The sequence below is a fragment of the Fukomys damarensis genome, unplaced genomic scaffold, assembly GCF_012274545.1.
Source record: "Fukomys damarensis isolate Sample0158 unplaced genomic scaffold, DMR_v1.0_HiC HiC_scaffold_38, whole genome shotgun sequence".
Lineage (NCBI taxonomy): Eukaryota > Metazoa > Chordata > Mammalia > Rodentia > Bathyergidae > Fukomys > Fukomys damarensis.
Window position 1 is genome coordinate 30,355,881 of NW_022900950.1, and position 15,935 is coordinate 30,371,815.

At 36.6% G+C, this 15,935-nt stretch overlaps 1 protein-coding gene across 3 annotated transcripts in view; it reads left to right on the forward strand.

The window, feature by feature from the left end:
* The window catches only part of Wasf3 (WASP family member 3), an 85,718-nt gene that overhangs the window by 55,150 nt on the left and 14,633 nt on the right, over positions 1 to 15,935 (forward strand). For all 3 annotated transcript variants that reach the window (XM_033759915.1, XM_010623821.3, XM_010623822.3), the window contains 3 exons: positions 7,424 to 7,558; positions 9,534 to 9,687; positions 12,907 to 13,024. In XM_033759915.1, coding sequence (XP_033615806.1) covers positions 7,424 to 7,558; positions 9,534 to 9,687; positions 12,907 to 13,024 — 407 coding nt within the window. The remainder of the gene's footprint in view (positions 1 to 7,423; positions 7,559 to 9,533; positions 9,688 to 12,906; positions 13,025 to 15,935) is intronic.

Sequence of the window (15,935 nt, forward strand, 5' to 3'; positions counted from 1 at the left end):
CATATGTGCCATGTGAGACCTGGGCTGTATTCACTGCTATGTCTTCAAGCCACCACAGCAGTACCTCATGCTCAGTGCTTGCTGAAAAACTGAATATGTTTAATAACCTGTATATTATCTCAGTTCTTGTAAAATGCTTAGACTATTGTGAAGAATTACCAAAAACAGTTCACTGTAAATAACTGGCTGACATTTTACTTTTTGAGTTTTCCACATTTTCTATTGCGAATATGCACAGGGGTGCCTCACTTCACAAACAGAAGCGTTTGACAAAATTTTGTTTTTGTTTGCAAACTCTGTATTGGGTGACAGACATGACTGAGACCATCTTTCCCACACAAACACAAACATGGCCATCTTTTCCCAAATCATAGAACAAATTAAGTTCGTGAACCAAGGTACCACTGTATTACTTTTGAATCAGAATATTAGCATTAGATGTCTTTGATTGGACTTGGGGCCATTTTTCCTATTGTTTACTTTCCTATATTTTTCTCTTTCTTATAGTAAGCATGTATTGCTTTTCATCAAAAATAAAGATTTAAAAAGAGAAGGAAAAACTTCCAATAATTATGGCATTTTGTTTTATGGAGTTCAGTAGCAACTGCATATTATTACAAATACTATGTTAAGGTTCTTTTTTAATTTTTACTTTGAAATGATACCTGATTTACAAACAGATCAAAAACTGTATCAAGAATTTGAATGAATTCTCAGATTGCCCAGATATTACATTTTTTCTTTCTGTCAGAGATTCTTCCCTACCTTCTCACTTCCCCATATATATGTATAAAACTGTGTCTCCTTTAATCTGAAATAGTCTTTCTTTCATAACTTTGACATTAAAGGAAAACAGCTGTTTTGTGGAATGTTAGTTGGTCTGGATTTTCTAACATCTCTCCGAGATTAAGTGTAGGATAGTGACAGAAGTATCACAGGTGGTGCTGTGCCTTCCTTGATGTATTTTATTGGGAAGCACTCGAATCTGCTTGTCTCATAACCTGGTGTGTTGCTGCCTTCCATCAGTTCGATTACTGTAGGTTTCTCTAATATAAATACTGTATCTTATGAGGAGACACTTTGAGACTGTTTAATGCCCTCTTTCCCATCCCATTTCTGTATTCTGCTATTCTCAGCATCCATTGATGCTTCTTCCCTGAAAATGTTACTGTTATGGTGGTTGCAGAGTTGTGATTTTTGTAATTTCATAATTTTTCAACAATAATTACTTAGCATTCTGCTCTATAAATACTTTCATTCACTCATATCAACTTGCACTGATAATTATTTTATTCTATAGATTATAGTCTCTTATTTATTATGTACCAATTTTCCCAGATTTGGCCAATGGGAGTCTATTTTGGGCTGGCTCTTGGGTACCTTATGACATATATACACTGGTCTTTGAACATATTATTTTTTCTAGCAGAACAATATATTATAGGCTTACCTTGTATTTTCTACCATTGGCCCTGGAGTCAGTCCATTTCTGCAAGGGGTCTGATTCCATTTGGTAAAGAATGAAAAATCACAATCTTAACAAACCAAGATCTAGGTGCTAGGCTTGTGTTAATGAAGTCATGTAAGACAGTTTTTGGGTTTTTTTTCTTGTTGTTTTTGTTTTTTTGAGACAGGGTCTCACTATGTAGTTGAGACTGACCTGGAACTCACTATGTAGCTGAAGCTGGTCTCAAATTCCCAGCGATCCTCCTGCCTCAGCCTCCCGAGTGCTGGGATTACAGGAGTGAGCCACCACACCCGGCTTTAAGACAGTTTGCTTCCAATAAGTCTTCATGCTTAAATACAGTTGAAAATCCATGCATAATTTTAAAATTAGAGCACTAATTTTTAGGAACACTACACACCACTAAGATGATAGGAAAATATGCCATAGTTTCTTGCAGAAGTTAAAGCAGCTTCCTCAGAGCTGCTAATTATTTCTAATTTATGGAGTTGGAGGCACACTTCTTGGCCTCAGATTCACAGGGTACTAATAAATACAGAATTTGAATCTTTTTGTGAGTAGTGAGTGAATAAATTGTACTTCCTCCATGTGGTGATTAATTCAATTCAAAATTATTTTAGTTTAGCTACAAATGGACTTGCCATTTAAAGAGTAGAAGTCAGCTTTTCAAATCTGTTGGTTTGCAAAACCGAAGACTGTAATTGCAACACTCATTCTTGTTCATTAGACCATTCCTTTTAGTCACTTGTCAGCATTCAGCAGCTGGCAGAATATTAATTATGCACCTTTAATTTTTATATCGCTTTATAAATCAAAAACTTCCAAGTGGAAATACAGTATCTGTTACATAAATCTTTTCAAATAGAATTTAGCATTGATGGTATAGGATACATATTCCTTTTTTGCTTATATAGCATTTAGCAAAGTACAGAGTGTTCTCAACAGTAGTCACTGTGCTTTGAAGGATGCTGCCTTAATTTCTGCAAGAAACTATGACATACTTTCCCATCTTAGTGGTGTATACTGTCCCTAGAAATTAGTGTTGTACATAGCTAAAGGGAAAGGGATAGAGTTTTTTGAAGTTGCACTGGAGTATAAGTGATTATTCAGAAATAAAAAAAAAATGAAGAGACTAACATGAAGTATTTGGAGCATGTTGCTCATCTGCAAATCACCCAGCATTTTCCACATGGGCTTCTGAAAGCAGCAGCTCTGAAAGATGCTATTAGGTGTTTCCACACCCTTTCTCTTTGAAAGCATGGTATGCTAGATCCTCTTGCACATTCTTAGCACACATCAGTATATTGAGGATTTGGAGATGCCCTAAGGTATAGAAATACACTTAATCTTTTCAGGGCTGCTTTTTCCATACTTCTTGAGCAGGGAGCATTTGTTAGCTTGTGTACTCATTAAGAAGAACACAATGGTCTAGATGAGTTTTTTGTGTGTGGGTTTTTTTTTTCCCCCTCAACAGATGTTATTGAGCATGGGTTCAGCACAAGCAATGCCAGGTCAGAGACTTAGCTCATACCCTCTGAGAGATCCGGGAAATTATGTCAGGATTGGAATTTGTGAGTCTTGTGATTGGGGTAAACTTAAGAATATTGTGGACTCCTGCACTTAGCTCAGTCTATATCCCGAAGGGTTGGTTTTAAGTTAACAGAGTTACAACTCAAGTTATTGCATTTTTATTCATTTATTCCAAAATCTTTTCTGAGCACCTGCTCCAGGCCAGGTGCGCTCTAGACAAGATGGATAGAGCAGAACAGGAGATGAAGGAGAATGCTTGTTTTTAGGGATCAAACATTTTAGTGGAAGGAGACAGACAAGAAACAAGGTAAATACAAAGAAGTACGTATTTATTTTATTACATTAAGATGGGTGAGGAGTACAAAAGAGAAAAATGGCACAAGGAGGTAATAAAGGACTCGTGTGTCATTATATGTATAGAAAGGAGATGTTTAATTAGGGTTGCTAGAGCAACACTCATTTAGAAGGTGACTTTTGAGTAGAGAGCTGGATGAAGTGAGGGAACTGTGTGAATCTCTGGGGCAGAAGGTGATGCAGGCAGAAAGAACAGGAATTGTCACAGTCTGGGAAGGAAGGGAGCCCTTTGCATATCACAGAAACAGCGAACCAGAAGCCCTTTCATGGGAATCAAGTGTGTAAGATTTAGAATATGAGGCCTGGGAAGATATGTGAAGTGAACCATAGAAGATGGTACAAGGTATGCCCTAACCTTTGGCTCCTCTTTGAGTGGGATAGCAAGTTGTGGAAGGGGCCTGAGAGTGCTGAGGAGCACCAAGAGCTGGCCTGAATTTTGAAAAGATGGCTATGCACCTCTATGGAGAATGAGCTGAAGATGGAATGTGTCCACGTGGACACTGGGAGCCCACCCCATTGCAGGTAAACCCAGGAGAGAAGTGACTTGGACCAGCATGAGATTCAAGGAGGTGGTGCTGCAAAGGTATGATAGGGCAGGGTTGTCTGCAGAGCCAGGGTGGATGGAAGCGAACAAGAGGAGTCAAGGATGCCCCTAAGTCTGCGTGGTGACCACAGGAAGGATGAGCTGACATTTTTGAGAGTGGAAGGCGGCAGCAAGAGAAACCACCAAAAGAGTGAAGAGACAACCCAGAATTGGGAAAAAAGTTTTACAAGCTGTTCCCTAGAAAAAGGCCTACTATAAAATAAATAAATATAAAATATAAATATATAAATATAAAGAAATATAAACAACTTTAAAAAGTCAGACCTCCCAAATTTAAAGACCCAATCCAAAATTGGGCATCTGAAATGAACATTTCTCAAAGTAGAAACAGCAAGCAAATAAACATATGAAAAAATGTTCAACATTACTGGTCATTCAAGAGATGCAATGAAAACGAGATTCTACCTCAATGAAGAAAAAATGGCTGCTGTCAAGAAATCCACCCAGGACCGGGGTTAGCTCAGCAATTCAGTGGCCTGCCTTGCAGTGCAAGGACCCGAGTTCAATCCCCGGTACTCAAAAAAAAAAAAAAAGAAAAAAGAAATCCACCCATAGCAAATGCTGGCAGGGTTGTGGGGAAAAAGGGACCCTTCTCCACTGTTGGTGGGAATATAGACTGGTACAGCCCCTTGAAAATTAGTATGGAGATTCCTAAAAAAACTAGGATTAGCAGTCCCATTTGACCCAGTTATTCCTCTGCTGGGTATCTTCCCAAAAGAATTAAAAGCATCATACCATAGCAATATATGCACACCCAGTTTTATAGCAGCCTAGTTTGTAATAGCTAAATCTTGGAAACAGCCCCAATGCCTAACAGCTGGTGGCTGGATCAAGAAGGTGTGTGTGTGTGTGTGTGTGTGTGTGTGTGTGTGTGTGTGTGTGTGTTTTTTAATAAAATGGAGTACTGTTTGGCCATGAAGAATGATAAACTAGAGACATTCATAGCTAAATGGATGCACATTGAGGCCATACTCTTAAGTGAAATAAATAGCACACATGTGTAAATACTGAATTGTTTCTCTGATGTGAGAAACTGAAAGTGTAAATGAAGCCCAAAATGAATAAGAAGAAAAGGTCCAGAGGGAAGGGACAGAAGGGAGTGGGGGTAGGAGAAAGGAAAGAGAGATAAGAGGAAAATATAAGAAAAAAAGGAAAAAGTGGAAACCATTTTTTTTGTTTGTTTTGTTTTTTGTTTTTTTGTTTGTTTGTTTTGTAAATGTGGAGGGGTGGAAGGGAGGGAAGGGGAATGGGGGAAAAAGAAGCAATGTATATCATGTACAGGTACAAATTCCCAATGATAAATGTGATCATAATATATACTTAAATTGTACCAATAAACTTAACAAAAGAAGAGTGGAAAGTAGAGAAACAGGTTTAGGAGAGGAAATGAGGAATTGTCTTCTGGCTGATGTTATTGTGTACGTGCTATTGGAATGGCTAATCTCCAAAATCAGAAAATAAGTGATTCTGGGGAAACTTGTCACATAGGGAAAAGAGTAAGAGATTGTTACTGTGCTGAGTAAAGAGGGTATGAAAGAATTTGTTTCCATGCAGAATCCTGGATTTTTATGATTTTATTCTCAAGTTGTTATGTTAAATTGTAGTAAATATATAATCACATAAAATTTACTATTTTAACCATTACAGGTATACAGTTCAGTATTGATAAATATGTTCACATTGTTGTGCAGCAGATCTTCAGAACCTTTCATTTTGCAGAACTGAAAGTGTACCCATTAAAAAGATCCTCATTCTCTTACTCCCCAAACCTCTGACGGCCACCATTCAGCTTTCTGTCTGTGGATTTGCCCACTCTAGGAACCTTATTTGAATGAATTCATACAGTATTTGTCTTTTTGTAACTGACTTGTTTCATGTAGCATAATGTCGGCAAGACTTGTCCAGGTGGTAGCATGGGTCAGAATTTCCTGCCTTTTGAAGCCTGAATCACATTCCATTTGTTTATCCCTGCACATGGGTTGCTTTCACCTCTTAGCTATTGTGAATAATACTTCTGTGAAGATGAGTGTACAAATATCTCAAGTCCATTTTCACTTCTTTTAGATACATATCTGAAAGTGCAAGTCCTGGATCATATGGTAATTCTGTATTGAATGTTTTGAGGACCTGCTATGTGGTTCTGTATTGACCGAGGGTACTCAGTAAGGTGTATGGTAAGAGCAGAGAACTACTAAAAGTTTTAGACAACGAAGTTTTTGTTTTATCTGTTTCTGCCACTGACCAGCCAGGGGCTTTGGACAGTTTATCTTTTTGATCTTCAGTTTAATCATGTGGAAAATAAAAACATAACTCCTTGTTGGCTTCCTGGACTAACTTGTTCCTTCATTGAACAGGTGTGTGTGGGAGGCATTCCTGGGGGGTTGGGGCTGCACCTTGAACAGAGGGACCTGGATTATCTTCCTCATGGGTTCATGCAGCAAGGAGGAACACTGGCTCTTCATCAGCTGTAAATTACTGAGGAAACACTCACATTACTTATGTTCTAGGACCTTTCCTTCCAGAAATGTTCGTGTTCCCTTTTTCAAGTAATAAACCAATAGAAAATGAAAAGAGAAGTCCTGGCATGCACACAAAGAAGGTAGTTATCACATATTTGTAGAATGAGTAATGGAATGGTTTTGGGATTTGGAAATTCAATATAAACAGATATGGATTCCTATCTTACTAAATTTTCAGAAAGTAAAATTCTTTTTTAAAAACTAGAAGTTTTATGTACCTCTCTTAAGAATCTAGAGGTAAAGCTGTATGTGCTGACATTTGCCTGCAATCCCAGAACTCTGTGAGGCTGAGGCAGACTAGATGACTTAGTGAGACCCTGACTTAAAATTTCAAAAGGGTTGGAGATGTAGACCAATGGGAAGATTCTGGGTTAAGTCTCTAGTACTGCTAAAAAAAAAGCCATGCAGAAATATTTAACTCAAAATTCAGAATACTGTGAGTACCAGAGTCAGCACTGTGTCCCTAGGTTTCCAAATATTAATTAGAAGAACTTAATGCTGTTGGAAATGATCAGGCTCGAGGTAAGATAGCTCATGTTTCTGATTGTGGATGAGGTGAAAGCCAATGTGATTATTGAATTACCTTGAGAAATACAAGCCAGCTTAATTCTTAAGATTGTATTTATACTTATAGCATGTAAAGTGAGATCTTTTTTCCCCCAAAGAAGTTCCATTTAGGGATATAACTTGAGTGACAGCTCATGCAAAATGATTCTGTACTACCTGGAATATTTTAAAATTCTGCCACTTTGGGTCAATTTCAGATTCACATGAATAGCTAATAAGTTTCAAAAGTTCTAAGGGCCTTGGACAGTGACTCTTCATTTTTTCATTTTTACACTCATTTGCACCAGCCCTTTTGTTGACAGTAATAAGCATTGGTGTTGCTGGGTGGAGGCCACAGCAGCAGCTCCTTAGCAGATGGTATTCTTTGTTCCTTCTCTTCTGCAGGCAAACATGCTGAAGACATTTTTGGTGAGTTGTTTAATGAGGCTAACAACTTCTACATCAGAGCAAATTCTCTTCAAGACAGAATCGATCGCCTCGCTGTCAAAGTCACGCAGCTGGATTCCACAGTGGAAGAGGGTAGGTAATTGCATGAATGCAGTGAACTAGAAGTGATGGCCACAGATGATAGTAATTAATTGTGGTGTAATCACTGCTTTTTCCTTGGCTAGTATGCAGACATTTTGTCTTATCTTTTCCCTGGAAGAATAGTGAGGGAACTCCACAACACTGCTTTAATTAGTGATGAAAAGATTAATATCTTATCTACCTCATACACCATGATTTTGTTAAAAATTACAAATACAGTATTTGTTAAATACTTCTTCCAGTGCATTCATTATTAGAACTCTTGATAGAGTTATTGGTAGTTACTTTAAAAATCTTAGAACCACTCCAACTAGGAATGAGGTTCATAGTATACCATGCTACAGAATGAAGACTTCAGCCTGATGTTCTTATTAGAGTTGTTGCCTGTGAATAATCTTGCTGATTCTGTCAACTTCCAGATCTTATTAACCTTCTCAGAAAGAGCATTCACCAAAGGCCTGTAGGCTTCAAGTTTTAGAATAATACTAATATGAACCAGCACTATTTAGGTTAACTGATAATCATTTTGATGATATTTCCTGAAATATGTGGCAGTTTCAACAAAATTTAAGGCATCAAAAGTTTTACTTTCAGAGTCTTGAATGAGAGACTGAGATTAGACTGGAAAAAAAGACTAAAAATGATAAGATATACTACTTCATATTTACTTTGAGAAAAATATTCAAGTTACAAGTTATTTTTCCCTTTGTATGGTACTAGTTAGAATTTTTCTTGTTGCTTTAAAAAGGTCCCAGCTTCTTGAGTTTTGTACTATACCAATATCGTAGTATAAAGTAGTTTTTTGTGGAATTCATCCCTCATCATTTAAAAAAGATATGTTTACCCATATTCAAGTCTTTATCAAAGGTCAAAATTAAATTACTATTAATACCTATTATGAATATTCTTACTGACTTTTCCCAGCAATAAATAGGAAGTTAAAGACATGTTCTTTTAAATCAGATTTTTAATTTTATGTTTTAATTAGAAAAAAATTAAATAGCTACTTGGTCTATTGAGACAAAAATTTTTTTTCCTCCAGACAAGGAATTCTTAACATCTTAAGTCATTTACTTTTTAAATCAGTGTCACAAGTGATTTTTAGTATTCACTTTTCTTAGATATTTTGTTGGCTTTTAAAACTTTGAAGTATTTATGATAAACTCTATACTGAAAAAGATTAATCTGTAAGGTAATGTTTATGAAATTTTATGGTACATGTCATATCTTTAAAATCCCTTCCCAATAAAGTTTTAACTGTACTGAAAGCTAGGAAATCAATGATCTGTTTAGGCCTCACCTTTTTTTTTTTTTTTTTGCCAGATCTTATAAATATCACTTAATGTACCTCAGTCATAGCTTCAGTAGCTGGGCCAAATGGGTTAATAAGACCAATTTACCATCTTAAAAGTTATGTCAAGGTCAAATGAGTTATGAAAAGAGTATACCAAGCCCCGATTTCCTGCCTCTTTAGTTTTTTATATATCAAACTACTTGATTTCCAAGGACTATAAGTATGTTGAAAAGTTTTGCTGTGTTTCCTTAATGCTAGTGTTGGAAAATCTTAATATGCTATTTGCATTTGTGTGATTTTTGCAGAAATATTTTTCCTAGGTATTATACTTAAAGTGATATTAACTGGTTGGTGTGCCCCCCCATGCCATGCCTGTTATAATTATATTTCTGTGTGGTTTTGGAGTACTATTTAAATAAAGAATGATGTTCTATTATAGGTTCAATGAAATACTTAGATTACCCCAAAAGAATTTGACCTCATTAAAGAAAACTATTCACCTTTAAAAAGGTGTAGAATCAACTTCTATTTAAGCATGGTTTTAAAGAAACAGTAAAAACCACTGTTTGATTATCCCAGGAGACTTTATGGTTGTGAGTCCAGTGATAGTTATTTCTAAGTAGTGAAAAATATTTCTTTGTATCTTAACTTGGGGGAATTTTCTCTAAATAGTGTCACTACAGGATATCAACATGAAAAAAGCTTTCAAAAGTTCCACCATCCAAGACCAGCAGGTGGTTTCAAAGAACAGCATTCCTAATCCTGTTGCTGACATTTACAACCAGAGTGATAAACCACCTCCTCTGAACATCCTGACCCCTTACAGGTATGCCTCTTGGGGTCCCCAGAGTCTTTTCAGTGGGGGTGGGTGGACAGGTAGAGAGAGCTGGAAACATGTTAACCCATTGGGTAGGAACATCTTTGATGGCATATTTGGGTTAAAAGGAGTTCTCCCAAAGTTTGAAAACAATAATTGCAATATTATAAACATTAAAGTAACCATTAATACAGAACTATTAAAATTTTAGTATTTTGAGATATAGGTACATTTAGCAGAAGTGGGAACTCTGATTTTAGCTCTCAGATATGGGTATCTTAAGTGGAAGTGGACATTTTACATGATGGCACTGTGTGCAGTTATGTTGTTGTTCCTTATTTTCAAAGTCAGTTGGAAAGGAATGGCACAGTTCATTTATAGTGCAGCAAAATACCCATCTCTGTACATAAGCACTGCAGTCATTTGTTACTTAATTCAGAAAAATGTATGCTATGGTGGTAGTGTTTTTTAAGATTAAAGATGGCATTGCCAGATTAACCTATATTGTTAAAATGGTAAGGACTAAACTTTTTAGGACTGAACTTCCAAGGAAAAGGATAGAAGCTAACTATTACAAAAATTAATATGAAGAGATCACTGAAATATGCTTGGTTAAATGTCCTTCTGCTGCCCATCATCATAGAATGTTTCTTCCAGTACCTGCTGTCACCACCTTTTCCTCTCGCTTTCTCTTGTGGTCTGGTTGTCCCCCATGGTGGGCCTTGTCCCTCTGTGAGCATAGGCTGTGGTGGCCAGTGGCCCTTGCTACCCCAGTCAGCTTTGCCAGCTATTTCCATGAGGGCTCTAGAGAAGCCTGTGAGTTCATTGCTGCTTTGACTGCTTCCCGACATCTCTTCCTGCAAGCCCTTTGCTGTTCCTCAGAGAGTGGCTAGAGGTTTCCACAGTGTAATTGCTGTCCTTTCTCAGGGTTCACAAGAAGAGGTCTAGAGCCACCATTTATTGCAGTTCTGACAATAAAGAGCAGTTCAGACTGGATCCCTTTGTGTATAGAGATTCTGTCAAATAAATAAAAGATCCCCTGGAAACTGATGGCAACAAGCAAGAAGTCCTGCCTTTTCATGGCACATGTCTGCTTTCCTGGAGGTGATGTGCATACATTTAGAAAGCTCATATCACATGAGATTAGAAGCTTCGTGAGCCTAACGTTTTAATTTGTGACTGCTTTCATGTGATAAACATATTTTTCCAGGGAAGTTTGAGTTTTTCTTAGCACTAGGAGCCTCAGTATACATACTATGACATGAGAACTTGCTTGTTTAAGGTTTGCTACACAGTGTTACTAAGAAAGCTCACCAAAAATTCTCTTTTAAAAAGAAAATCAGAAAATCTACTGAGCCATTTATGTGTGGTTTTTCAAAATCATGATTAAACATTTGTGGTGATTTAAAAATTTGAATGACATGAAAAGTGATTTAACTTTATATGAGTATGTGTGTATTCAGTTATATGGGAAATAAAACATATCTTTGACTTTGTGATAATGTATTCATGAACAGCAGTGCCAGCTCAAATTCATTCATACAGCAATAGCTGGGGTACATAAAACGTAAACTTTTGCATTTAAACAAATAGAGAAGTGTCACAGTGCTAAAAAGTTACGGGGTAAACAGGACAGTAAAAAAAAAAAAAGTTAAGCAGTAAACAGGACATAGCTGTTTGGTCTTCTGTCAACATTAAAATTTGTTTACTTGAGTACTTTCCCATCTTCATTAGAGTGTTAATGCCATCATAAAAATGATGACACATTTTATATCTTTTAAATTTTTCCACAAGTTCTTCACTCATTTTTTTTTATACCTTTACCTGTACACAAAGCCTTAGTATCTTGGGGAAACACACTCTCTTTTTCACAATAATGTTATTAATAAAATTTCTATCATGCAGCTTGCTTAAAAATTGGGAAGCTAGAAAACCTAAGGTTAAAAAATAGTGAATTGTGTGGCTTGTTAGTAGTGATTTTTCAGTCACAGTGAGTAGAATAACTCATAGAAGCCTGGCTCTTAGCACTGGATGATAAGGAATACACAGGAGGTAACAAGGCACAGGAACTTGAAGGTGACACCTTTTCCTCCCCAAGCTTTCTTTCTTTGTAAACTCTTTCCTCTTGACACTCATTTAATTATTTTGCTTCTTTTGTGTGCCCTAAATGACTTGTAGAAATACTAACATGAAATGTACATGTTTTTCTTTCCTTGTTGAAGGTCAACAGGCCACATACTTTTTCAGACATTAATGGGGCAGACTTTATTTGCATCATGATTGTTTTGATGTTATAGTACATTTTAATTCATGATGATCACATTATTTTTGTTTATATGGTAAATGAATAACTTCTGTAGGATTTGCAGTACTCTTTAGACTGTAGCAACTATAGCAATACTTACAAGTGAATAAAGTCTCTTTGAAAACACATAGCTTAACACTTTTTTTCCCAGCCACATTTATACACAGTGAGCATTTTGCTTCTTTCCCAACTGAATTTATACACTGGTACCTTGGTTCACGAACACTTTTATTTGCAGACAATTCAGTACACAAACAGAAGCATTTGGCAAAATTTTTTGTTTGTGAACTCTGCATCAAGTGATGAACATGACCACAACTGTCTTTCCTGTACAAACGTGAATTTGTTACCCTTTCTAGAATTTGTGGAATGAACCAAGGTACCACTGTATTGGGCAAGCCTTATTGAAAAGGGACAGAACTCTTACTTGTTTTTATCACAGTAATATTTACCTTCCAGAGTAGAAAAGAATGTGTATACTAAGAACTCATCCATCTCTGAATGTCATCCCCCATTGGAATAGTGTTTCCTGAAATAGTTGAGCTACTAAAACTTGCTATTTAGAAGCTATCTTGTGCATTTTCAGGTCCATTTTCTTTTTTTGGTACCGGATATTGAACTCGGGATCTTGTGCTTGCAAGTCAAGTGGTGGAAACCCTGAGCTAAATCCCTGGCCCTCAGAGCCATTTTCTGTACTTCATTCTAAGTAGAATACCTTATCTTACTTATGTAGAACAGGTTGCTGTCTGTTCATACTTCCACATTTATTTCAAATAAGGAAATTTAGAGAATAAGGTCCTTGATAGTGAGGATGCCCCCATGTAGGTGTCTCCTGACTTAAAATTTTAATATTAACCTTCCATTGTTAGGTAAAAGTATCTAACCATCTTTTCCCCCCTGACTTATAATACATTGATTCATAGAGATGATAAGAAGGATGGGCTGAAGTTCTATACTGATCCTTCCTATTTCTTTGACCTCTGGAAAGAAAAAATGCTACAGGACACAGAAGACAAAAGGAAAGAAAAACGACGTCAAAAGGTACATAATTCCATTGTGGGAAATGTGCATATCAGTGTGTGTGGGGGGGATTCTTGTTTATAAATAAATCAGTAAATTCTTTATTTAAATAAGTAAGATGTTGGACTTAATGCTGAAGGTTTTATAGAGATTATAATTTTCACCTGAGGATTCTAACAATTTAGTCTAACATAGTAATTCTATTTTTCAACAAATAATGATTTGCTCTCCTATACTTGCTTTGCTAACAAAAAGAGTGGCTTAAATTTCATTCTTGGTTTTAACTAGGTTTTATAACTTTCCTGCTCCCTCAAATTTTCATAAAGCAATCAGTATTGCATATCAGACATAAAGATGTACTTTTCATCTTTTTTCCATTCTCGGTTGTTGGGTTACCACTTCCCTGTAATGAAGATCTCAGGGAGATGGTTATAGTGGATGAGAACCACTCTCCAGGGGCAGCATTTGCTGAGAGTGATCCTCCTTTTGAGGGGGTCATAGTAGCCAACAGGCTTACAAGTCTGAAGGCTAGGAACGTCTGCCTTACAGGCAGCATTAGAAGGAGAAGCTGACTCCTCTTAGGTTTAAACTTAAAATTCTGGTAAGAATTTCTCATTCATTTTAATAAAATCATTCTTTGTTTAATGCCTTCTAAGTTCTAGATAAATTATGATGAAAAAACAGGACTGTCACCCACATGGAGATACAATACAGTAAGGAGTACAAGCGTTGAACAATCGTGTAAACCTCTGGAACTCAGAGAGAGATTTGCAGATGTCAACACAACCCTACTTTATAAAAGGAATAGAAAATGAGATAACTTTCAGTTCCCAGAATTTCACGTAACTACATTCATTGAAAATGACAAACCTAGAAGAAAAAATTAGTTTAGAAAATTTGGGGATAACAAATCCATTGTGTTTGGATCTTTAGTTTGATGCTTAAAAACCAAAAAAAAAAAAAGAGAAGAAGTTTTAAATATGTAATCACACAATTGTAAGTATCTTAAAGAAAAAGTGCAGAGTTTGAGCTGACTTGGTAGGGAGGCCCTGAGCACATGGCGGAGTGTCAAGGGAAGCTTGTGAGGAGGTGTCACAAAAGCTGAGGTCTGAAAGAGGGACAGCTCAGCAGAGTAGAGGTGTAGGTGAGGTAGGGGCTGGTGGGCAGGAGAGGTGGGTGGGCTTCATCAGGAGACCTTATAGGCAGAAATATCTAAGAGCATGCTGGGATAGGAAACCATGTGTTGTACTAGGTCTGTCGGTGTAGCTACTGTATAGGCTTATCCTTAATGTTTTGTAATGATTGGTTCACATATATGTATGTGTGTCCCAGTGGCCATCTTGGTAGGTAGAATTGGAGGCTGAACAATTGTTAAAAAAATAATAATATGCTTAATTCCTGAATATGTCAACATATTTCTCTGAAAAAAGTAATAGTTTTTAATTTCTTTAACACAGTGGCTCTTAATCAGGATGCATATTGGAATCACATTGAAATTTCTCTCATCTTTTTTCTTTTGGATTTTAAAAGTATACACACAATATATGCTGGTGTAAAATGCCGAACTTGCCCTGAAGGAAATAAAGGCAAGTCCCACCAACCCAGCAACTGTTCACACTTGGGTATACAGTCTTTCAGCCCTTTCAAGCATGTATGAGCTTTTGCGCACACATGCACACACACACCAGACATTAGACTTTAGTCTGACATATACAGACATTGTTAAAGATGTACTTCATTCTTAATAGTTATGTAATACTCTGAAAGACAAATGCTTCCTAAATTATTTACCCATTACTGTACTTATAAATATAGGTTGCTTTGCTTTTCTAATAGAGCAGTGGGTTCTTCTTGTACTTGTGTAGGGAATATTTTAGAGTAAATTTCTAGAGTTGAATTGCTGTTAATGAAGAGAACGTGAATTGTAAATTTTGGAAGATACTGTCATATTGTCTGTGACCCTTAAAAGACTGAAAAACTCGTTTATACTCTAATAGCCTTCCCCCTTACCAAATGCTGCTACTTTGATAAACACCCCTTCACCATCTCATCTGCTTTACACATCTTTTTATACCCTTATTTACCATTTCTGTATTTTCCTTGTATTTCATGTCCACATTTTTTGCTGGTCTGTTATCAAAGCCTCCCAAATACCTTCAACAACATTCAGTTCTCTGGTTTACTTGACCTTTGAGTCATTTACCATTTTCTTACCTCTGCCACTTAGTAGCTTTCTAACTGGTGTCCCCACTCTCTCCTTTTAATCAGTTCTTCACAACACAGAAGGTACCTTGCCATACCATCCCTGCCTTTTTATTCTCTAACAGTTACCCATTATCCATCAGATAAAGAGCAAAATTTTTAGCATGGCCTTTAAAGTCTTGTCTGTCCCTCACATCTTGGGCCATTTTCCCTATTTTACCATTTATCTTCTTTTATTTCTCCCAAGTCAGTGATGTCTTCCTTCTCTTCAGAGCCTTGGCATATTCTGTCCCCTCCTCTTGATATGCAGTGACATGCTTTATGCAGAAATAATGCCTAGTCATGCTACAGTTCTGTCTCTAAGTCACACCAGGAGACCTCTCTGACTTAAGGACATAGATGGCATTTGATATGTGCACACATGCATATTTAAATATATAAACACTTGCAAATATAAAAATTTATTATTATTTTAAAATATAAATACACTTCTGTTTTACCATATTCTAGAATGAATGGGGCCTGCAAGGTCCATGAGGGTAGCAATGTGTCATTTTTGTTTTGTCTGTTAGCCATTTGTGTCACCAGTGTGGCATAGTGCCTGGGACTCAATCAGCTAGAAGCCTATGCTTGAAGCATGGTGTGGATTTGATCATTTAGCCAGCATTTATTGTAAGCTCTAAGTAAGACATGTTGAGGGCCGTATAAAAAAAAAAAAAAAAAAAAAAAA